This window comes from Natrix helvetica (genome assembly GCF_964273705.1).
Source record: "Natrix helvetica genome assembly, chromosome: 6".
Lineage (NCBI taxonomy): Eukaryota > Metazoa > Chordata > Lepidosauria > Squamata > Natricidae > Natrix > Natrix helvetica.
Genome location: NC_138553.1, coordinates 28,122,048 through 28,147,541, shown reverse-complemented (window position 1 = coordinate 28,147,541; position 25,494 = coordinate 28,122,048). Strand labels below are relative to the sequence as shown.

Here is a 25,494-nt window from a genome sequence, read left to right as displayed (position 1 = left end):
TTAAGGATGCTAAAATGCTTTTGTTTTAAAAAATATCTGTACTAGGGCGTTTTCATGAAAATGAATAGAAACCAAATTACAAGACTCAGTGGAGGAACAATTAATACAAAATAGCCAGAAGCATGACACAATTTGCCATAGTTACAGTGCAAAATTAATCCCCTTAAAAAGCAAACTCCTTTTTTGTGGTTGTAGATCTCCAGAGTTCTTGTGTTCTACCTGGACCTCTAATTTGATTTTCTCATAATTAGTGTTTTTTCTTTGCTATGAAAAATGGATATTATCTATACATGGCAATGGAGACAAGTAAAAGAATGGCAAACTCCCCCAATTCATTATCAAAACGTTTCACTCCATAGGTAGAACATCTGGAAGAACACCCCCTTCTCTACTGTTTCTGTCTTAGCAGAAGTCTAAGTGCTTCAGAGGTTCTTCCTTATCCTCTCTGAGATGATGTCTTCAGGCTGTGCGCGCATGAACCACTCTACCCAAGCCCCATCATAAATGGCCACATCTGGCTTCCCACACAGATACGCTCCTAATGCCACGTGACAAGCAGTGACTCCTGAGCCACAAGTAGCCACAAGAGGTTTGGAGAGGTCTACTTTCTTCTCCTGAAACAAGCTTTGGATAGTTTCTGAGCTTTTCTCCAAGCCTGCCTCAGTGAGGAATTCTGTGAAAGGAAAGTTCACAGAGCCAGGCATGTGACCAGGTTCGATTCCTGGAGAAAGTTTGAAAAAAAAATGAATTACTATTAAAGTTCATTCAACAAAATTGCAAAATGAGCAGCACAATTTAGAAATAATGTACACACATGCACACACACACACACACACACATGCATTCTGTATGTAGTAAGCCTTGAAATCCTGTACATGGCACTAAGTTTCTAAGTAGGCATAATTGCTGGGAAATTCTGGGAGCTGAAGTCCATGTACATTATCTGAAACTTGTCCTTTTGAAAAATGCTGGTTTATACTAATGGTAAAGGATGAATCCACCCCCCTCCTTTCCCATTTGCCCCAGTAAACCAGAATATAAGGTGAGATTAATTGATATCACCCATCTGCTGGAGAACATGGAGGAACGACTGTTCCTACTTCTCTAGTGCAGGGGTCACCCACCTTGGCAATTTTAAGCCTGGAGGACTTCAACTTCCAGAATTCCCCAGCCAGCAAAGCGAAGATGGCTGAGGAATTCTAGGAGTTGAAGTCCTCCAGGCTTAAAATTGCCAAGGTGGGAGACCCCTGTTCTAGTGTGCAGAAAAAAAAAACCTATTTGATCCACATCTTCCCCAATTGAGGAAGGACATCTAATAAAGTTGTAAAAATCAGAAGCCAGGCTATACCTTCTGCAACCTGGGGTGGCTTTTGACAATTTTTGGCAGTACTATCACCTACTTCATCTTTCTTCTGCAAGGAGTGAAAGTTGCAGCAAAGATGAAAATCAAATGCAGTTAGTATGCTATTAGGAATAATGACAGCCCAACCTCTGCCTGTTCTGTTACGTAATCCCATACACCTTTTACTATACAAAGTAGTAATGTATAAATTACTGCCATTTGATATACTGTATAAATAAATAATGCAGGGGTGGGCTGCTGGGGGTTCGCAGGGGTTTGGGAGAACCTCTAGCTAAGATTCTGTGCAGTTCGGAGAACCACCACCCTGCCCCTCCCCTCCCAGGAATCCCCACGTGGTCCATTTTGGATGCAGGTAAGTGTAGGGTGGGCACGGAGGCTCGGGGAGGGCAAAAAATGGGCCTACCAGAAGTTCGGGAAGGCCCTTCAGAGGGACTCCGGAGTCTGGGGTGGCCATTTTCAGCCTCCCAGAGGCTCAAGGAAAGCCTCCAGAGCCTGGGGAAAGCAAAAATGCCCCCCCTCCGCCATAGTGCAGGACGCCGACTAGGCCAGGTCCACCATGGCCACGCCCACCCAGCAACCAGGCAGAGAGCCCCTTGTTAAAATTTTTGAAGCCCACCCCTGTAATGCCCCACCCTCTCCTTTCAATAACAACCTTATTAGGAGGAAGTACTGGTATATAGACATCTCCTCTTGACTTGTGGAGAGGTCAGAGAAAATGGCCTTGAATGACAGCAGAAAGAGCTGCTACCAAGTTAACAGTCAGATAAAAGGGAGCCTGAATCCAGGCAAAAACTGAAATGAGTGAACACCACAGACAAGCCTCTCCCTCATTCACACATAGATAAGGGAAGGAAGGGGGAAAGCATAATCAGACTTGCAAGATTCTGTTACTATAGCTTGACAGTAAAAGTAGTATTGACCTACTTGTCATTGGTTTCCCTATCTCTTTTATCTTGAAGTGCTGATAATTTGCAACTTCCTTTTTTTAACATGATGTTTTAAAATCAGAGGTTTTAATCTCAGAACTGAACCAGCCCAACAATTCTTATCAGGCTCCAAAATCAAAAAAGACACACTGAGTTACTCCAAAGCAATCTCCTTCATTGTTCTACAAATACAGACAGAAATCTTGCTAAACTAAAGGAAGCAATTTGTACCAATAAAGATGTACTCCGAGGACATCAAGGGAGGAACCGTCTTGAGCCTCTATCTCTTCAAACTATTCAAACTATATAAACTTCACTGTCTCCTGCTCCTCTGGAACCCTTCCTCCTGGGAATCTAGACCAGGGATCTCTAACCTTGGCAACTTTAAGATTTGTGGACTTCAACTCCTCAGCAAAGCTTCCTGAGGAATTCTGGGAGTTGAAGTCCACAAGTCTTAAAGTTGCCAAGGTTGGAGACCCCTGGTCTAGGCTACATTCCACCACATCTACCCTCCAAACGTAAAGAAACCATTACCTTCTCGGGGCTCTGGTTCCATCCCAGCGTACCTTCCAGCAGATCGTGCGTCTACTACCTGGAACTGGCGTGAGTCAATGTTCTCCCTCATCTGCTCATAGGTCTTCACCATTGATTTATCCAGAGAAGCGTGAAATTCAGCAGAAGAAGGATGACTCTTTCCAGAGTTGACAGGATACCCCTCTTTCATCCAGTTCTTCAGCCCACCATTTAGAAGAGAAACCGCATCATGGCCAAAAGCTCGGAACATCCACCACACCCGGGGAGCTGAGAACAGGCCCATGTCACTTGCATCATACACCACAACATGACAATCACTGCTGACTCCTAGTTTGCCCACGTACTCTGCAAAATCTGTTGCACTGGGAAGCATATGATCATAAGGTGATGTGCGGTCACTGCAATGATCAATGTCGAAGAAAGCGGCTCCTGGAATATGGCGATCTTCAAACTCTCTCTGGGGATTACGTTTCATTTTGGGGAGGTACCAAGAGGCATCCAAGAGCTTCACGGACGATCCAGTTTGAGGAGTCTTGATAACTTCTGACACCCATTTAGCAGTCACCAATGCCCGGTAGAGAAGCTGCTGAGACATGGCACTCACAGGCTGTTTGGATTTGGATGTCACCTGGGATTTCTGCTGGCACTGAGGTGAAAGAAGACAATACAGTAAATTAGGATCATCCTCACAAGGGAAAAAAACATTATAACAGGTAGTTACACTTGAACGAAACAGCAAGTTCAGCCAATTCTGTGGCTAAGTTAAGATGTAATGTTCTTGTTATAAACAGTACAATATTGCTTTGTTGGTTGAAGGAAAAAAAATTGCCAGGAGGATGGGAATCTACTGTCAAATCTCCAACTATGCTGGAAAAAGCCTCATCCCCATTGGTGGTAACTCACAACTGTTGTAATCTGAAGTAGGCATTTGGAGAGGCCATTAAAGAAAACCATAAATGCTTAGGTTCAAAGTCCTATTGCTCCCTTGAGATGAAGTGTGTGTGTGTGTGTGTGTGTGTGTGTTTGTGTGTGTTTGTTTGTGTGCGTAGACTTTGCCTGGTCATTCTTGCTCAACTAGACTTCATAGAGTGATTGATGTGGGTGGTGGGTGGGGGGACTCAGAAGGCAGAGTACACTACCTTGAGCTCCTGGAAGAAAAGTAGAATGCTGTGGTAGCACAGTGGTTAGAATGCAATATTGCAGGCTAATTCTGCGGACTGCCAAGAATTCAATCCTCACCGGCACAAGGTTGACTCAGCCTTCCATCCTTCCGAGGTTAGTAAAATGAGGAGTCAAATTGTTGGGGGTAATATGCTGACTTTATAAACTGCTTACATAGGGCTGTAAACTACTATGAAATGGTATATAAGTCTAAGTGCTATTGCTATACAGATCTATCAAGTAAATAATAAATGATATGATTTATTACAGTTCAAAGAACACTACGGTTAAACAATGCTAACAAGGTCCCTTGACAAAGTATAGCAGTGGCAACATTTTTGGTTTTTTCCCCAGGGAAAAACAATAAACACTTCTACACTATTAGGCTATCAAAATATAAAACCATGTATAAATCCAAGCATCAACAGGATTATGTAAACAAAGTTCTGGGCACAAACACAGGGATAAAATGAAAATTGTTCTAACAACACAGTTTAATTAGTGAAGGTAACATATCACCGGCATACATTTCTTCACTAAAAAAACCCTACTTATTTCTGCGTATAATAAAAATGAACTCTAATAGAATAGCCATTCTCTTGGGAAAAGCTCTGAGAATCTTCAGTAGTCCACCTCTCCATGGGTGAAACAATTAAATAATCCATGCAAAGTGAAAAGGGCCCTTACAGATGCTTGACTTTCTCATGTTTTGGACTCATCTCTGAAAAGGCTATTTAGATTGGCGTAGGATTGTATTTAAAACCCATCCTTTCATCGCAGTAATGCCCAAGTTCTCTTCTTCACCTAGTCCAAAACATCCATGAAGTCTATATTCAATAGCAAATAAGAAAAAAGCAAGTGTAGTCAGGGTTTACAAAAACAAAGGTAGACTTTGAAGTGAGATCAAGTCCTGCACATTCTCCATGACGATCTAAATCATAACTTCTATAACAGCAACTGAGTAGGCTGGGCTTTCTCAGTATTGACACCACATTTGTTATTTATCTTCTTTTGAATCTATTCTTTTTTAAAAAATGCACCTCATACTGTCATTTTTATTTTGTCCTGATTAAATGCCGTTTATAAGATTATGTTGCATTTAATTGCTTTTTAACACAATCTTTCTTAAACCCTGATATGGAAATATGGAGTTCGTAGATGAAATAAAAAATAATTATCATCCCATGCACAGGGAGAAAAAAAAAGATAGCGTACTTCTTATATCATTTTCTTTGTAAGTTCTTGTAGTTTAAAAAGAAACTTGTTTGTTTTTAATACCTGTTGCTTGATTAATCAGCCAAACAGAGGTTTCCTGTTTTTGCTTGATTAATCAGATAAACAGAGATTTCTCTGAACAAGCCCTTGGACAAGAGTCTGCCTGAAAATACAGTTTTCTTTTTATCACATCTGCAGCTTTACAGAACTGGAGTCTCTTTGTTAAAGCTAAGCAGGAAGATGCTGTGCAAATATTCAGAGGCACTCCCATTTTATTCGGAGCAGATTTGTTCATATCAATGGGTTTCCCTATTTGCTAAATTACCCAGTTTCTTTGTCAGGAACAGGAAAAAAGAAGGGGGGGGGGCGAGATTCCATCTCTCTTCCCCCAAGAGTTCTCCATCCACAAAAACACCAAAGCCTCCAATTCCCCAATTGAAGGCAGTCGAAACACTGCACCAAGCACCCAACTAGAGTATAATAAACAAGGTATTTCCTTCTCCAAGATAGACAGTTCTAGTGAGCCGACCCAATCTGGGAACCCCAACAGGTGTTGCAGCGCAGCTCCCATCCTCCTCAGCCAACCTATATAGAGAAGAGAATATTAGACCTCATCCCTGCCAGGAAGGATTTGAGGGTTATAACCCAACGCCCAAAGGTTTCCAGGGTTGCAAGGGAGGAGAGCAACCCCTAGGTAAATGCTGAAGCCACCAGAGAACTAGCGGGGTTAGTGACCCCCCTGGGCACATGGGCGAGTTTTCATCTCATGCTTTTTCCTTTAAACCTTCAACAAGACCAATCTACCTCCACCTCTCTCTCCCTCCCCTTCTCTTCTCTTACCTCGGATGGCTCGCTGGCTGCTGAACCTTCAAAGCGTTGCGCCCAAGCCGCGTTTCGCCCACCAGCTTATTTCCCCCTTCCTTGTTCTACCTCCAGGGCGGAGAAAAGGACCACGTCCCACTTTGATATCCAGTGAAAGGAAGGCTTGTCGGAGCGAACCAACTGGAGCAAAAAAGGGGGGGTAGAAAATTAGCAGAAAACCCATTAACCCCCCATGGAGATCGGCCCCTCATCTAACTGGAATCGCTCACGACTTTCTTCTTTCATCCTCGCGACATCTGACTGACCACTCGCCCCATGGTCCGCTCATTTTTGGAGAGAAAATAAATATTTGATTTGCTCCCCCCCCCGTCTTAGCAGCCACTTCTTGGTATAGCCGATCGCGGAGACTGCGAAGGCGGGGTAGAGAAGCCCTTTGCTTCCCCGCGGGTCACTTGGAGGCGAGGCGCGTTTCTTCGAACGCTTTCCAGTCGACGCCTTGCCTGAGCTTCCTAGAGAACGGGCGTTACGGAAGGTGGGTTGTCTTCTCCGCCAGCAATGATGTTTGAAAAGCCAATCGGTGCATTGGACCCGGTTGCGATAAACTCTTTAGTCCTTTGCTCTCTCAGGAGGAGGAAGAATCTGGAGAAGGGATGTTGCAGACAACTATGGACGGGGCGAGATCATCTTGGCTTTCATACTTATTACTTGCTTTAGAATTTTCATTCTGCAGGGACTTCTCCTACGACCTCGAGTGAATCATTTAAACACAAACACACACTCTCCAACTCACCTTTTATCCAAGGTGTATCTTCCAACCAAACACCTTTTATCCAAGGTGTATCTCTTCTCCAAAAGAGTGTTGTTACAATTCCACACAATATGAATTGTGATTCAACCCATACCAACTCCAGATCATTGCAGGCTGCTGTATTCCCACAAACCTGTAGAATTTGTCTCATTTGTCTTTAAAATTAAAGACCACTACTTTGGCTACCTCCTCATGAGCATGTTCAGGATAGGGGAATTAAAGCTTTTATTTCAGAACTTGCAAAGTTTAGGACTCAGCAGTCTCTTGCTAGCTCTTTCTCTTAACTTTTGGGTCCCTCTTAACCAAACAAACTGTTGAAAAATGTGCATGTAATGCAGGTTTGCTATATGTACCATTTCTATGCAATCACATTTTCTGCACTTGCAAAGCTGGCTATATTAGGAAACAGTAGCTGGATGTTTGGGGTCAGTATACCAGCTTCTCTTACAGTGTTTCCTCTTCTACATTTTGCTCTTTGGGACCCCATATTCTCAACCTTACTGAGTGTCTCAGTGCTGGTTTCCTCTTTCAGATCTGCCCTTTGCCCCACTTCTAACCGAGCCAGTTTACTTTTGCACCGTCACTGACTGTGAACACTAATGCATTTCTTGTTACAGCGGATCCCGGAAAGCTGGCTGATGTTTTCACCTTCTAGTTCTTGTGCAAGAACGGGAGGGACATTCTTACAAAAAGCCCTGGAAGTTTTCTCTAAACAATTACTTCGGTTTCTCGTCTAGAAGTAACTAGAGGGAGGGAGTGATTTTGCAGCTGATTGTGGATATCCCTGTGCCAGTCCAAAGTCCAGACTTGAATAGGAATGAAATTGGCCAGGGCTTCTTTCTCCACCCTTTCTTAGTTGATTGGTAGGGAACAAGACATCGGAGCCTGGAGAGAGTACCTCCCTTTTCTGCACATATCATTTTCCACTTTTGAGTTCACTCATCAAGAAAGCTTTCCTTAACATGGTGCAGCAAGCTTTATACAGAGGTTTGGTCTCCACCAAATGGCTAGCAGAAGCTGTCCGAGCCAAAAAGATTGGCCCTGAGTTGCGGGTGCTGGATGCTTCCTGGTATGATCCTGGAACGAGAAATGCCCAGAAAGAATTCCAAGAAAAACATGTGCCTGGAGCCTCTTTTTTTGATATTGAAGAATGCAAAGACAAATCATCGCCTTATGAGCTTATGCTGCCCAGTGAGAAACATTTTGCCGATTACGTTGGCCACTTGGGCATTGGGAATGATACACATGTTGTTGTGTATGATGGAGACAACCTGGGCACCTTCTACGCACCACGCGCATGGTGGATGTTCCGAGTCTTTGGGCATCGAACTGTTTCAGTGCTGAATGGGGGATTTAAAAACTGGCTGAAGGAAGGTCACCCAGTAACATCAGAGATCACCCGGCCAGAGCCATCCGCCTTTAAAGCCAGTCTTAACACATCTCTCCTGAAGACCTATGAAGAGATGGTGGAGAACATGGAATCCAAGCGGTTCCAGGTGGTGGATGCCAGATCTGAAGGGCGATTCCGAGGAACAGAACCTGAGCCAGGAAAGACAGGTAGGAGTGCACCCTGAGATAACTGGCCCACCTTCCATATTCTTTACCTGCTAATGATATTTCAGTCTTTATATCCCTCTTGCATACTTTAAGTTTGCTTATTTGTGAGCAACCTCCACTAAACAAAGTGGAACACTTTCTAAATACACTTTCATAACAGTTCGATATTACTGTGCCTGAGGAAATCCATAGGTCTCCAAAACTGGTACATGTAGATAAACTATTCCTGAATAAACAAATAAGGGGATCTAAGAATTCATCCATTGGGAGAACTTTTATTATTTTCCTCGCCTTCCCCTTTTTCTCATGTGGTAAGAAATATACACATACATACCCAAACACGCACACACAGAGGATCCATTTATGTTTGTTTGGGATTCCATACTGGTAGGATCTGCTATCAACCCTTGTGGGTATTCCAGTATTCCAGACATACTGCCCCAAAAACTGAGGACCCTGTTCAAAATAGATCTCCTGTAACTCAGAGGTTATCTCAGGAGCTGCCACAAAGAAGAGGGAGTCAAACTATTCTCCAAAGCACCTGAGGTTAGAACAAGAAGCAATGGGTGGAAATTAATCAAGGAGAGAAGCAACTTAGAACTGAGGAGAAATTTCCTGACAGAACAATTAATCAGTGGAACAGCTTGCCTCCAGAAGTTGTGAATGCCCCAACACTGGAAGTCTTTAAGAAGATGTTGCATAAACATTTGTTTATGTGGTGTAGCGTTTCCTGCCTAGGCAGGGGGTTGGACTAGAAGAACTCCAAGATCCCTTCCAACTCTGTTATTCTATTCTATTCTATTCTAACTTGGTATGTCTGTTGCTGTTTCCAAAATGTTATTTTTTTTAGAGTAAATGGAGTCTGTCTGATTTGTCTTTGCCTAAAAATCAGTCTTCCCAACAATTACACAAAACACCCAAGACATTTTTCACTTTATTATATGGTCTTCCCCATCCCAATAATGTTGAGCTAAAACCTTTGAGCCCCCGGACAAAGGGCAGGAACCACAGCCATGAAAATTGGTGAAAGATATGCACATGTACATGTGTCAGAGAAGAATTACAGCCTTCTGGAGCAAAACCCTGATTGATTGATCGATCCATTCCAAGTTAATGATTTTCCAGGTCGCCACACCCAGCAAGTCCAGGATCTGTCAGCATAAAAATCTCACCCATTGATTGCTTTTCATCTGTTGGACTGTTTTTCCAATAAGTATTTTTCTGTACAAAAAAAAAAATGGAGTGGAGTGTAAATTGTACTATATCTTAATAGCTTCTGTATCGTGGTGGGATTCAACCAGTTTGCACCACTTCTGGAGAACCGGTTATTAAGTTTCTGAGCAGTTTGGTAAACTGGCTGCTGGAAGAAATCATTAAGGCAGAGAACTGGTTGTTAAATGATTTAATCCCACCACTATTCCTTGCCTTATTTCAGTATTATTGTTCTGTTATCCTTGTTTAATTTAGGATTCATATTTAGGATCAAGGGACTTGTAAGCACTTACGGTTAAGTAAAAACTAGATAAGGACAATGAGTGGCTAGATCCCTAAATGTAGACATTATGAGAACAAAGAGAGTTTGGGAAGGATACACCAAATATCAGAACACTGTGATATAGACACAAGATAATTTTGCAAACATTACACAATTAGACCAATCTCCATAATGTAAGCTAGATCCAAAGTTTCTTTGGAAAGCAACTGGCCTCTAAGTCACAGAGTCATTATGGAATGGTTGGGCTGAAGCAAGCCTGGTGTTTAATATGACAACCTTCACAATGTTGTTTCTAGTTTGAGATTTCCCCAGGGAATCTCAGTCTGGCAGCGCTGGTTTCTACAAGTGGCGGACACTGAACCTCAGGGATTCATTAGCATAAAACTGGCAGAAAGGAATTTCACCTCATTCTATAAAATAGCTCTGAGAGGATTGTGTATCCAGCTGCCTGATAGTGCAATAAGATATGGTTGCTAGGCAGGAATTGTCCTTGAGAATTCTGGTGAAGTAGCTAAGTATGCAATAAGCTTTGCATAGCCCTTATCTGAGTGAACTAGTTTAATTGTATTCATGGAAGATCCAACAGAAAGAACACAATAGCAGAAGGAAGTTTTAAAACTGTTTGTAGAACGTTTCCAGCTTAGAAGAGCCATAGCTAACTATTCCATTGCATAATCTTTTTTATTTCCTGCATCTCAAATTATTGGAAAAGTGTTATTTTCCCTTAGGTCCATTCTTACAATAAATGTAGAGAGGGTGTAAGATGCCCATATTTGTTAATTGAACATAATACTTTCTTTCCCATAGCATTCAGATCATTAAAATAGAGAGATTTGCCTAAAAGTATGTACGCAAATACTTCTCACTACAGGTAGTCCTCAGGTTAAAACAGTTCATTTAGTGACCACCCGAAGTTACAACAGTACTGAAAAAAAATGACTTATGACCATTTTTCACATGTATGACTGTTGCAGCATCCCCAGGGTCGTAGGATTAAAATTCAGATGCTTGGCAACTGACTTGTATTTATGATGGTTGCAGTGTCCCAGGGTCACTGTGATCTTCTAACAAGCAACAATGGGGAAGCCAGACTCATTTAACAACCATATTACTAACGTCTATACTGATTGACTTAACATCTGTGCCAAGAACATCTGTGTCTTCTGTTATAATCCGATCCATCTGCTATGTTGCTGGTTGCCCTCTTGTTTTTACTTCTACTTTTCCCATCATTTTGACTTCACATCCAACTTTTCCAAAAATCTACATTATTTTGATCTATATTTAAATGCAGTAAATTCTGGAGTTGTGATTTAGTAGAAACAGGTGTTTGTAAAGCTGTTTAATTTTACGTTTAACGATCACCCATCTAACCAACAGTATCTCTTACCTTTTATTCAACCTATTTGTATTAGAAATAATTGATAATTTCAAATTATTTGACAATCCCAGTTCTGTGCTACCATTTGTACCCCAATTATGTGCTACCATTTATATGCCATACCATTACTTAGGATTATAACTTCTTATAATACTATTTTACTTGCATTTATTTTAGTAACCATGTTCTTATTTTAAACTCTATTATGCTTTTTGTTCTTCTCTTATGCATGTATACATATATGTAGAAGGATGTAATTCTTCTTTTATTCAATAATTTTATTTGTATCTGGCCTTAGGGCTATAATAAAATTGAATTGAATGTGACCATAATAGTTATGGGAAGTACTTTTTATGACTTGGTTGAGTGATTACTTTTTCTCTTATTCCAGGGATAGAACCAGGTCACATTCCAGGTTCCATAAACATTCCTTTCTTCAACTTTTTGACTGAGGAAGGATTTGAGAAGCCCCAAGAAGAAATCAGGAGTATGTTCCAGGAGAAGAAAGTAGATCTTTCAAAGCCATTGATTGCCACATGCCGCAAGGGGATTACAGCCTGCCATATTGCCTTGGGAGCATATCTCTGTGGTAAACCAGATGTGGCCATCTATGATGGATCCTGGTCAGAGTGGTTTCGTCGTGCCCCATCTGAGTATAAAATGTCTGAATGGAATCGCCATAAGGCATAATAACTCAATTTTCTGTGAAGCACAGTTCTTAATGCTAAGCATAATGAAAAGCTAGGAAAATAAATTAAGTTCCTATTCTTTTATAATTTTATCATTTTTAATCCATGGTTGCTGCTTGCTTTTGCAAACTGGTAATTAAATAAAATTGAATCTTGGGTCAAGTACTTTTTTCAATTCTGTGTCCATTTTTTTATTGTCCACAGCTAATAACAGAAGAGAAACTATCCACTGTTGTTATGAGTGTTAATATTTATATCATGAGTTTCCATTATGTTCGGCACCCTGTTGCTGCCCTTGAAATGTAATACATGTAGATTACAATTCTTACTGTCCCTAGTCTATCTATTTAACAGCATAATAGTGGTCAATGATAGGAATTAGTCATATTATATGACTTATATTAGTCAAATTGTGGAAAGCTAGCAAAAACAAAGACTAACTTGAATCTTAATGTTGACATAAGTAGAACAACAATGTTATGTTTTGATAGTTTTAGAAACCGCATATAAAACTCAATCAAGACCATTAGCTCACTGAAATAAATCATTTTAATGGGCTGAAGTATTATTAGGGAAAGGACCAATAGATTTCATGAAATTGGGATTCCAATTCCAAGTAACCTTGGTACTGTTTCAAAGAAGGTTGTTTCCTGTGAATCCACGCACTGAATTTCTAACTGTGGTAAGGTGTAAAGAATCCTCTTCTGAGAGACATGTTCAGGCAGAAGATTATGATGCTTGATGTATTTTAGGCTCTGTCGTTTAGGCTTTAAAGATGATATCCAGGAGTTTTAAGGCAGACATCTTCAAAGTTGCTTTGCACATTATAGGTTAAGGTTGCTTGTCCATGCACTCTGGCACAGAATCTGTTATTTTAGAAATCATTGTGCTTTACTACTAAATAATTGTGATGAGTTCAGGCTCCAGGTGTGTATCTTGTTATAATGTAATCAATTATATTTAATCTTCAAATGTAAAAAAAAAAAAAACCAAGGAAAACCAGTTCACACATGATTCTACCATGTGTACATACAACTCAAGAAATCCGTATCAAGCTATCAAACGTTATAATGTGAATCTTCATATTTATAAATGAAAGACACCTTTATTCCCATATATTCATCATTCCTTCAGTTTTCAATATTTGGGAATGACACCTTTATTCCCATATATTCATCATTCCTTCAGTTTTCAATATTTGGGAATGACACCTTTATTCCCATATATTCATCATTCCTTCAGTTTTCAATATTTGGGAATGACTTCTTTGCCACCAAAATAGCCCTTTTCACATTCCTGATGAAACACAAGAGTTTTGAAAGTACATATACTAAAGTACATATACTAGGAAAAGTCTAATGAACAACAGTAGTGTAAAGGGGATTAAGAATTATTATGAGGACAGACTTTGACTAACCTGGAAAAAAGATAAAAGCAAACTGTGTGCAAATGGAGCCCCCTGGAAGATTAGCAGGGATGGCTACTGAAATGCTAGTTAGTTACCTGTGCTTGTATACAATCCTTTATAGACCTTGTCTCCACTTCAATTTGCTATGGAATTATATTTGACAATCCCAATTGTCTCCTTGGTTTACCTGACATCCTCACTGGGCCTATGGTCCATGAGTGTGATAACATAGCCAGCATTAGATACCGGTGTATCAGTTTTAAAATAGTTTTCTCTTCCCTTTCCTGACTCACCAGGAAAATTTCAGTTGTATAAAATCCAAATATATTTTACCTCATCTTGGAAGTGAGATTAAGAGATATATCTGTTTCTCCACCCTATATCCAATTTTCACTTCCCTGTAACAAAATCAGCAAATGCATATTCTTATCTGCCACCATTTGGGCTTCCTTAGACATTAATCCCTTGCAACAAATCACATACCATATCTCCCTTTCAACCAGCATTTACATATCTTAAAAGTTCTCCATCCATTACCCCGTGTATAATAAACTTTCTGTCAAGATGCACCAATTCATCATCTCCCTCCGATTTTTCATCATTTACACTAAAGTGTGTCTCTCTCTGTGTGTGTATGATAGCTGTTCACTTTTTCCTCCTATTTAAACATCGCAGTGACCTGCTGAAGAGAAAAAAATGAAAAATGCTGAAGAGAAAAAAAGCATAAAGCTGTACTACATGTACCAGTTTTGCTCACTGTCATTTGGTTATTTTTCATTTATTAATATGCCTTCCATTCTTATACTTACAATAGAATGTTAAAACAGAGAATAATTACAAACAAAACTTGTTTCTTGTTTAAAAGAAAACAAGAGAAATATAGTATAGTTGTGGTCAAACCACAATCATTCATGGTCCCAAATCATTGCTAGAGAGGTTTATGCAACATCCGGGTACAATGCACGGGGAAGGAACCAAGGTTCAAGGACTTTGGAAGATCAATAAAATTGGGATTATCTAAACCTTGGGGGTATGCTGTTCCAAATATCATAATAATAATACAATAATGCAATAATACAATAGCAGAAGTTGGAAGGGACCTTGGCTATCCAACATCTTCTTAAAGACTTCCAGTGTTGGGGCATTCACAACTTCTGGAGGCAAGCTGTTCCACTGATAAATTGTTCTAACTGTCAGGAAATTTCTCCTCAGTTCTAAGTTGCTTCTCTCCTTGATTAGTTTCCACCCATTGCTTCTTGTTCTACCCTCAGGTGCCTTGGAGAATAGTTTGACTCCCTCTTCTTTGTGGCAAACCACAATCCTGTCTCCCCTAGTCCTTCTTTTCATTAAACTAGACATACCCAATTCCTGCAACCGTTCTTCATATGTTTTAGTCTCCAGTCCCCTAATCATCTTTGTTGCCCTTCTCTGCACTCTTTCTAGAGTCTCCACATCATTTCTGCATCATGGCGACCAAAACTGAATGCAGTATTCCAAGTGTGGCCTTACCAAGGCATTATAAAGTGGTATTAACACTTCACGTGATCTTGATTCTATCCCTCTGTTTATGTAGCCTAGAACTGTGTTGGCTTTTTTGGCAGCTGCTGCACAAGGCTGGCTCATATTTAAATGGTTGTCCACTAGGACTCCAAGATCCTTCTCACAGTTACTATTGAGCAAGGTACCACTTATACTGTACCTGTGCATTTCGTTTTTCTTGCCTAAATGTAGAACCTTACTCTTTTCACCATTGAATTTCATTTTGTTAGATAGTGCCCAATGTTCAAGTTTGTCGAGATCCTTCTGTATCTTAAGCCTGTCTTATTTATTTTATTTATTTATTATTCATATTTATAGACCGCCCCCTCTCCCGAAAGGGACTCGGGGCGGTGTACAGTCACTAAAATACGTTATAAAATACATACAAAACAGTTAAATAATTAAATACGTAGGTGGAGGAGGTTGCAAGACTGTACATAGAATAATAAATATTAAATATAGTATATAGTGTATTAAAAACTTTTTAAAACCCCAAACCCAATTAAAATGAATAAATCCCCGGGAGGTAGAACTAAGAAAGTGCCAGGCCAGCTGATTGAAATAGGTGAGTCTTTAACTTTTGCCGGAAGGAACGGAGGTCGGTGGTAGTTCGAATGTCAGGGGGGAGGTCATTCCAGAGGGTTGGGCCCATCACAGAGAAGGATCTACTCCTAGGTGTCGCCCGCTGGCATTGACTAGCAGACGGCACCAGGAGGAGCCCCTCTCTGTGTGAGCGGATAGGTCGCAGGGACGTGTGTGGTAGGATGCGATCCTGCAGGTAACTAGGTCCACTGCCATGGAGCGCTTTAAAGATGGTGATCAATACCTTGAAACGCACCCGAAAGGCCACAGGTAGCCAGTGCAGCTCGCGCAGGAGAGGTGTTACGTGGGAGTAACGTGTACTTCCCATAATAACCCGCGCGGCTGCGTTCTGAACTAGCTGCAGTCTCCGGACGCGTCCCAAGGGAAGCCCCATGTAGAGAGCATTGCAGTAGTCCAGGCGAGACGTCACCAGCGCATGAGTGACCGTGCGCAGGGCACTCCGGTCCAGTAGGGGGCGCAATTGGCGCACCAGGCGAACCTGGTGGAACGCCCCCCTTGCCACGGCTGCCACATGGTCCTCCATTGACAGCCGGGCATCAAGGAGGACGCCCAAATTGCGCGCCCGCTCCACAGGGGACAATTGTTCGCCCCCTATGGCCAGCGATGGAGTCAGCTGGCTGAACCGAGGCGCCGGTAACCACAGCCACTCGGTCTTGGAGGGGTTGAGTTTAAGTCTGTTGTCCCCCATCCAGACCCCGACGGCTTCCAAACACCGGGACATCACTTCGACAGCCTCGTTGGGGTGGTTTGGGGTTGAAATATACAGCTGAGTATCATCAGCGTAAAGATGGTACTCAACCCCAAAACCACGGATGATCTCACCCAGCGGCTTCACATATGCGTTGAACAGGAGAGGCGAGAGGACCGACCCCTGTGGCACCCCACAAGTGAGTGGCCTCAGGGACGATCTCTGCCCCCCTGTCAACACACATTGCTTCCGGTCGGAGAGGTAGGAGCCGAACCACCGCAAAACGGTGCCTCCGACTCCCATCCCCTCCAACCGGCGCAATAGGATACCATGGTCGATGGTATCAAAAGCCGCCGAGAGGTCTAATAGGACCAGGATAGAGGAGCAACCCCTATCTCTGGCCCTCCAGAGATCATCGACCAACGCGACCAAGGCTGTCTCAGTGCTGTGCCCGGGTCGGAAGCCGGACTGGCGTGGGTCTAGATAGTCGGATTCGTCTAGGTGTCGCGGGAGCTGCTGCGCCACCACATTCTCGACAACCTTCGCCAGAAAGGGGAGGTTGGAGACTGGACGATAGTTAGCTAGCTCCATTGGGTCGAGCGCAGGCCTCTTGAGCAAGGGTCTCACCACCGCCTCTTTCAAGGCGGTTGGTAAGTATCCCTCACTCAGTGAGGCGCTCACCAGGCCCAGGAGCCAGCCTCGTGTCACCTCCCAGGCTGCCAGTACCAGCCAGGAGGGGCACGGGTCCGTTAAACAAGTGGTGGGTCGCAGCCGTCCACGCAGCCTGTCCAAATCCTCGGGGGCAACAGAGTCAAACTCCTCCCAGAATGGTCCCTCAAGACTCGCTGTTGGCGGCTCGTCTGGTCCACTGACGGAGGTCCACCCGCTCCGGATCTGATCGATTTTGTCCTGAAGATATTCCCCAAACTCCTCTGCTCTACCCTGTAAGGGTGTCTCCCGCGCCCCCTGCGATAAGAGGGAGCGAGTCACCCTAAACAGGGCGGCAGGGCGGTTATCCGCGGACGCAATAAGAGCAGCACAATGTCTACGTTTGGCCGCTCTTATTGCCACAAGGTAAGTCCGCAAATAGGCTCTTACCTGTGTTCGGTCAGATTCGGAGCGCGAGGATCTCCACCTGCTCTCTAGACGTCTCCTGTGGCGCTTCATCACCCTAAGCTCCTCAGTAAACCAAGGAGCCCGGGTGGGTCGATGCCGCAGGAGAGGTCGCAAAGGCGCAACCCGGTCCAAGGCCCCAGTCGTCGCCCTATTCCAGGCAGTCACTAGGTCCTCGGAACGGGAGCGGGACAAGGCTACAGGTATTGGCCCAAGCTCCGTCAGGAATCTATCCGATTCCATCAGGTGCCTGGGGCAGTACCAGTTTATAGAGTCTGGTTCCGCCTCCTCGCGGTGGGGGATAGCGCCAGGGAAGTCCAGCCGGAGGGATGAGTGGTCTGACCATGACAGGGGCGTGATAACTAAATCCCCTATTCCCAGATCACTCGTCCACTGTTCAGATACGAAAATGAGGTCCAGTGTGTGGCCCCCTTCGTGAGTGGGGCCCTGCACTAATTGGGTCAGGTCCATGGCCGTCATGGAAGCCATGAACTCCCGAGCCACCTCGGAAGCCGCTCCCGTTGACGGCAAGTTGAAGTCCCCCATGACCAGAAGTCTGGGAGTCTCAACTGCCGTCGCTGAGATTAGCTCGAGGAGCTCGGGCAGGGCTGCTGATGCATAGCGAGGAGCCAAGTATACAATCAGCAAGCCCCACTGCCTCCCTGGGCCCCAACTCACACCAAGGGACTCACACCCGGGTATCTGAGGAACAGTGAACTCCCTCGGCTCTAAACATTCCCGCATAACCACCGCCACCCCACCACCCTTACCCAGGGCCCGAGGCTGATGGAATGCTCGAAAACCCGGTGGGCACATTTCCACGAGGGGTAAACCACCTTCGTGGCCCAACCAGGTCTCCGTTATCCCTGCAAGGTCTAGCTCCCCCTCTGAGATCAACTCATTAATGAGGGGGGCCTTGTTGATGACAGACCTTGCGTTGCAAAGCATCAGCCGCAGGCCCTGGCTCTGTAGCACCTGTCCACCTAGGCTGCAGGGGTTGGTACAAGCGACCGGGCGTAACCAGCAGCCACGGTCTCCCAACCGACCTTGGGATCTTATCCTGTCCTCGCATCCCCTCCTCCTCGCGACCGTTGTAATAGGACAACCCTCTGCTATCGTGACCTTTATATTCCCCCCCTCCACCGCATCCCCGTCCTTCCTGGACTCACCCGTCTGTCCGGCTCTGGCCGTCCTCCCGGTCTGATTAACCCTCCCCCCCACCCTGGGACCCCCTAAAAACAGTATAAAACTGGAGTGTTGGCTATTCCTGCCAGCTTGGTGTCATCTGCAAATTTGATGAGTTCCCCATTTATTCCCTCATCCAAATCATTGATGAAGATGTTGAAGAGTACTGGGCCTAAAACAGAGCATTGGGGTACTCCACTGCATACTTCCCTCCATGTAGATGCAGTTCCATTGAGGACTACATGTTGAGTGCGGTTGGTCAGACAGTTATGACTCCATCTGGTGATGATGCTGTCTAACCCACATTCTTCTACTTTATCTAGTAGTAGGTTATGGTCTACCTTATCAAATGCCTTACTGAAGTCCAAGTAAACTATATCGACGGCATTCCTCTTGTCCACTAATTTTGTCACTTTGTCAAAGAATGCAATAAGATTAGTCTGGCATGATCTGTTTTTCACAAACCCATGTTTGTTTTTGGCTATTACTTTGTTGACTTCTAGGTGTTTGCTAATTCGTTGCTTGATTATCTTTTCCAGAATCTTTCTGGATAACAGAGTAGGCTTGCCCCTTGTCCCACAAACTGGTAGTTTCGTAGAAGGCATCCAAAACATGCCTACTCCATTGGATTTCATGTAATTGAGGGAGGGGGGAGGGAATCAGAAATAGGTTGTTTTGCAAATAAGCCAACTCTGTGCCATGAAGGGCTCTATAGATGGCAGTCAGGACCATGAATAAAGAAAAAAAAAGATCCTTGTGAGAAATCTTTTCAAATATTTGAAAATTGTTGCTCTAGCCAATCTGTCTTTTAGGATAGTAAGCTATACCAGGAGATAAAAAGAAACATGCTAGGAAAAAAAAAGCAGAAAGCCATTTTAGATAGCTGTCAGTAATTATATCTGTGTAGTCACTGAGTTGAGTTCTCCTCAAAACTATGCAAGTGAAATGTTTCCTGTCTGAGAAAAATATTTGTATGAAATTTAATATTCAAAACACTATTTTTTAAAATAACCATACTTATATTATGACAGTAAATGGAAAACCAAGGCTCAGACACTTTTGATAGGCCAACTTCACTATTGAACATCCCTCTCTGTTGACTTGAGTCCCCATAGCAACTCTAGCTCACAGATGGGAATGGGTTTCTTAGCAACCATCCTTGGTAATTACACATAGTTCCACTTCTTTGTCTCCCTGGACTTGGCAAGGACCTGCCTGATTCATGAGAACTCCACTGGCACCTCAGTTGAGACCATGGCAGCAGAGGTGAGACACGTGTTTGTGAGGAGGGCTTAACTTTGTGCAGCTTAGAGAAAAAAGTAACCCCTCCCAGCCAGGCAGTTATAGACAAAGACGTTGATGCCCTATGACCTACACAAAGCCACTTGGTTTTTAGGCCCAGGTCACAACAGTAAACCTTGCTGTGCTCTAGCTGCCAGTCCAGGCCACATGTGGCAGGCATGTGGGGTTCTCCTTGGCCACCTCTGGCAACTGATTTGGAGCCACATCTGGATGGCAACTCTGGGACATGCCTGGCATGTGTATAGCTCATTTATCATCATAATTGTACTTTTCCCAGCCAGAGGTTTTGTAAACCTAGCCAGGCATCTGTATGAGCCTAAAAAGACCAGTGGCTTGTTTCAGGGTCAGAAGGGGCTTGAGGAAATTAGTCCCTTACTTGAGTACCAGCAGACACCAGAGATGGCTAGCCCCTTCCTCCATTATGGACATGACCCTGAGGAGATTAGCCCTGTGCTCCGATACCTACAACATCCTGAAGAATTTACTGTCTTGTATCAACAACCACCAAAGTCTGAGGCAGAAATTGATACTACAATCCAGCAGTCAGAGGAAATCAGTCCTGTGCTCCAGTATCTACAACAGCTGGAGGAAATTGGCAGCAACCTGCTTCAACGGGACAGCTGCTACATATCTTCCTGCCCAAGAATTGTCAACAAAGTGGAGACTGTGACTCAGGTGAAATACATGGGGACTGGCCAAGTCTATCTTTGCAACTTTTTCAGCGTCCTCAGGGGGAAGCAAAGAAAATATTGTACCTATAGTGCTGACTTGGAGGCAAGGAAATAAGGGAAGGTAAAAAGATGTATATTCAGCAAGGAGCCATGAGTTAAATCATAAAAGGCCTTAGTTTTATCTTGCCAATGTATCTAAGCAAGTGCAATTGAAATTAACCAATCTCAGCACTGAAATAATGAAGGATAATTTTGTTGGTCCTGAAAATCGTTCTCAACATTGTGTATGATGCAGGTATTCAGATCATATTTAATACGTTACATTAGTTCAGTAAGCATTGTCTAAATATATAGTGTCTATGTGTATACACACACACACACACACACACACACAGATCAATATGTATATTAAGTGAAGTGCAAAGGTAATATTCCTGTCTGTATTATAAAATGGTCAGGATTTAGAGATACAAACTTAATTTGCCAATCTAATTGTCATAATTATGAAGGTAATAACTAGGCTGGGAATTGTGGTAAGTCATTTCCTGTGTAGCCAACTAAAGTGTCTTTCTTTTAAAAAAAATTGAATTTATATGCCACTTCAATCACCAATATAATTATAGAAATCATACATATTAGAATTGGAATTATTGTATCATTTGATCTTGCTTGCCTGATCTTAACTTTATAATTTCTTGCTCATATCCTTCTGTAAATGGAATTCTAAATATTTGGCAGATCTATTCTTTGTAATGTGGTTAAGGTTTTTTTAATCTATTCTATTTTTTCACCATTCTACTTCTGTTTCTATTCCTGAATTAAAATCCTTCCTTTCTGAGTAGATTTTTATCAAACAGTTATGTCACTTTATTCTTAGATGCTCCAGATGAAAATATCCACTATTCTCTTTTCATAGTTTGTTTTAAATCTAAAATCCTTTTGTATCATGCTTAGATTATTTTTGCTATTTAGTGTAAATAGGAACTTGATTAACTTTATGCAGTGCCTAGAACATAAAATACAATTTTATGTAATATACAACTCTATTCTTTTTGGGACTGACAAATTGGGTGGGTTGGGTATAACTTTGTAGAAATAAAAAGTGAATTCTTGCTCACATTTTCAAAAAATTTATAAGCAAGCTCAAGTTCTACACACATATCATTTTGAAAAAGAGGTTTATGGAAAAGCTTTTTAGTCAATAGCTGAACAACTTCAGATTTCTATCACTCCTATTATGTTATGTTCTGGCTGATACTTTGCAAGATGCTTACTTTTTCCTCACTCATTATTCCTCTGACTTCCTAATAATACTCCTAATCTTTTTCAGGACAATTGGCTTATTTCTACTTCCAAATCCCAAGGAACAAAACTAATTAGCATGTAACACAATCTTGCTTGAATCTTCATGAATGCATGAAGAAATACTTGCCGTCACTAGTCCCTAATAATAACTTGCAACTCTTACAGGACATTTCTGTAATTATTTGATCCCATCAATCTCTCTTACTCATTGCCTTCTCCTTCCAGTTCCATCAAATTTGTTAAACTTCATTGTTTTTTCTAGTCCATTATCTGCTTATAGGATGATTTCTGCTTACTGATTATGACATCAGAGAGAACAATGTTTATTTGGTCCAGGATTGATTGTTTACAAATCCATAATTGGAAGACAACTATTTTCTTTAACTACTGGAGAAGGAACAAATAAATACCGTAGGCTTGATGTATTTGGGAAGAACTGGTTAGGCTGAAGAATAAGGGTGGCTACTTTTGAAACCATAATCAATGGTTATAGGAGAGGAAAGGTCAACCATTGGCCTCTTATCTGTGAAAAGTGCAAGATTTGATCCTCTTTCCTCCATTTTATTTTCACATTTACAGTTCAAGATTTGTTAGCATCAATATACCAATTATGACCTATTATACATCTTCATTCTGAGAAGCTGTGGTGATGAAGTTCTATTCCAGTGTGTAGTGGGGAAGAAGCAGGCTGAAGCTGAACAATCCAAGCAAGATGAACTTACAGTTGGTACTAAATGCAGTGGTCCTTTTGCCAATTGGTGTTAAATACCACAAACATGTGTTTCAGCTTCAGCTCTGGTTTCAGTATTCTTCTGGCTGCAGTTTGTGTACTCTATTGTAGTGTACTCTGCATGGGGTTACCTTTAAAGACTATGCAGCTGCTAATAGAGGGAAACCATTTTAACAATAAAATACCTGTGTTATGGTAGAGGTTGCAAATATGTTTCTGAGTCAAATTCCAAGTCAAATTTGTTAACGAACAAAGTCTTAGATGGTTCAGTTCGCATTTATGTTTCCTGAATAGAATTTGCCGAAGCCACATAATCATCTAGAGGTCAGGGGCATGCTTCAGGTCCCCAAGAAGGATAAGGGCTCAGAGGGCCTCCTCAGAGACGCTTCCCAGTATTACTTACTTTCAGGTTGCTTTTGGCCTCTTGCCTGCTCCCTTTTACTCATATAATGGTCCTGTCTTGGGGGTTCAGGTACAAAGGTGGGTTGCTCCTGGTTCAGCCCAGATCAAACCCGTAGTAGCAGCAGCGGGAGGCTCTGCCCACCTGCCTAGATGCTTCTGCACATGAGCAAAAGCATCACACACAAGCACGCATTAGAATGCAAAAAAAAAATTGGCAACCCACCTCTGTTCAGATAGTAATGGTGGTATTGGGCTACATTTGTGTCATGGTTGGATTTTTTACAACCATAGCTTTACAATTTTAAATGAATGGAGTGATAGAGATTTTATTTGGGAGTTGAGGCATGTTTCAATTATGATGTTTTTTGGCCTTTTGTGTTATTAGTTGTTATTACTATGCTATCATAGAATTTTTATGAATGGGAGATAGATATTCATTATACCTCTTTTAACATTCGGTCCTTTTTACCCTCCCCTGAAAAACAATAAGTTGAAAATATTGGCAATGGTCATGCAGAAATATAATTGGAGCAGTTTCCTCCTTTGTCCCCAGACTCTTGACATAATGATTTGGAAAAAGGAGTCAACTTCAGAAAGCTTATCAGATTTACTTTATGACAATGTTTCCTTTAGTTCAGCATCAGTAAGCATAACGGTTATGGGATGTATTTTCAAGACCTGCCCTTCTATTCTGTTTACCTGGGACATTAAAGGAGATTTAATGCTAAAGTGGTTTTTTTTCCTTTTATTTAATCCAAAATACAATGCATTTAGTCTATTTAGTACATAAGGTAAAGGTTCCCCTTGCATATATGTGCTCTTCATTCCTGACTCTAGGGGGCGTTTCAAAGCCGAAGAGCCAGCTCTGCCTGAAGACGTCTCCGTGGTCATGTGGCTGGCATGACTAAACACCAAAGGTGTATGGAACACAGTTACCTTCCCACCAAAGGTGGTTCCAATTTTCTATGTGCATTTTTTACATGTTTTCTGCTAGGTTGGCAGAAGCTGGGACAAGTCACCCTGCTACATGGCACTAGGGATTCGAACCACTGAACTGCTGACCTTTCTGATCGACAAGCTCAGCATCTTAGCCACTGAGCCATTGTGTCCCTTGCATTTAGTAAATTATGTATTGCATTTAGTAATTATGCAGTATTTTATTATCCTTTTAAAAATAGTACTATGTATTTAGTACATAGTACTACTTTTAAAACGATAATAACATACTGCATAATTTAATGCAATACATACAATTATAACAAACAATAGTTGCATCCAATAAAAGCTGGTGTTCAAACGTCTATAGGAAAATCAGGTAATATATTCAGAGTGAATTGCAGATTTAATTGATTCTAAACATTAAACAATGATTTTACTATTTGGACTTAAACAAGGCATATAAATTCTCAGATCCTTATTTGTGCTGGAACTTACAAGTATTTCACATGTAAATAATCCATACTTTATTTCTTTTTGGCGGGGGGCGTAACAGGTGCCCATGGACACAGCCTTCCCAATGCCTGCCACCCCATATCATGTAAACAAAGTGACCTATCGTCCAACAGCAGGTAGGACATATATAATGGATGGGAAGTTTCTATTTTCTCTACTGTTTAGTGAAGACTGATATAGATTCCTAGATTCAATGAGTTATTTGCTGATACAATACAATACAATAGAATAGCAGAGTTGGAAGGTCTTCTAGTCCAACCCCCTGCCTAGGCAGGAAACCCTATACCGTTTCAGACAAATGGCTATCCAACATCTTCTTAAAGACTTCCAGTGTTGGGACATTCACAACTTCTGGAGGCAAGCTGTTCCACTGATTAATTGTTCTAACTGTCAGGAAGTTTCTCCTCAGTTCTAAGTTGCTTCTCTCCTTGATTAGTTTCCACCCATTGCTTCTTGTTCCACCCTCAGGTGCCTTGGAGAATAGTTTGACTCCCTCTTCTTTGTGGCAACCCCTGAGATATTGGAACACTGCTATCATGTCTCCCCTACTCCTTCTTTTCATTAAACTAGACATACCCTGTTCCTGCAACCATTCTTCATATGTTTTGGTCTCCAGTCTCCTAATCATCTTTGTTGCTCTTCTCTGCACTCTTTCTAGAGTCTCCACATCTTTTCTACATCATGGTGACCAAACCTGAATGCAGTATACCAAGTGTGGCCTTATCAAGGCATTATAAAGTGGTATTAACCCTTCACGTGATCTTGATTCTATCCCTCTGTTGATGCAGCCTAGAACTGTGTTGGCTTTTTTGGCAGCTGCTGCACATTGCTGGCTCATATTTAAATGGTTGTCCACTAGGACTCCAAGATCCCTTTTACAGTTACTACTGTTGAGCAAGGTACCACCTATACTGTACCTGTGCATTTCGTTTTTGTTGCCTAAATGTAGAACTGTACTCTTTTCACCATTGAATTTCATTTTGTTAGATAGTGCCCAATGTTCACGTTTGTCAAGATCCTTCTGTATCTTTAGCCTATCTTTAGCCTGATGTCTGATCCATCTTTTGTGAAACTATAAGGAAAAGCAAAATACACGACAATTATCCCAATCACTACCTCCAGAGGTGCTAGTTTGTAATTTTCAG

The 25,494-nt window shown here is 42.1% G+C and overlaps 2 protein-coding genes across 4 annotated transcripts in view; one reads left to right on the top strand and one right to left on the bottom strand.

Moving 5' to 3' along the window:
* Window positions 1–6,191, bottom strand: LOC309394313 (3-mercaptopyruvate sulfurtransferase-like). The gene is made up of 3 exons (XM_081957298.1): window positions 6,040–6,191; window positions 2,824–3,469; window positions 1–721 (listed from the first exon to the last, which is right to left on the bottom strand). Exons 2-3 carry the CDS (start codon window positions 3,416–3,418, stop codon window positions 423–425), a joined length of 894 nt encoding a protein of 297 aa, XP_081813424.1. The 5' UTR covers window positions 3,419–3,469; window positions 6,040–6,191; the 3' UTR covers window positions 1–422.
* A 143-nt stretch (window positions 6,192–6,334) lies between these two features.
* The window catches only part of LOC309394311 (thiosulfate sulfurtransferase-like), a 29,400-nt gene continuing 10,240 nt past the window's right edge, over window positions 6,335–25,494 (top strand). The window contains exons 1-3 of one of the 3 annotated variants that reach the window (XM_081957296.1): window positions 6,368–6,553; window positions 7,447–8,386; window positions 11,654–12,116. In XM_081957296.1, coding sequence (XP_081813422.1) covers window positions 7,792–8,386; window positions 11,654–11,952 — 894 coding nt within the window. In that variant the 5' untranslated portion in view covers window positions 6,368–6,553; window positions 7,447–7,791 and the 3' untranslated portion in view covers window positions 11,953–12,116. Of the gene's footprint in view, window positions 6,554–7,446; window positions 8,387–11,653; window positions 12,117–19,704; window positions 19,754–24,389; window positions 24,466–25,494 lie in introns of those variants that run through there. The other 2 variants (XM_081957295.1, XM_081957294.1) reach the window with 2 other exon arrangements.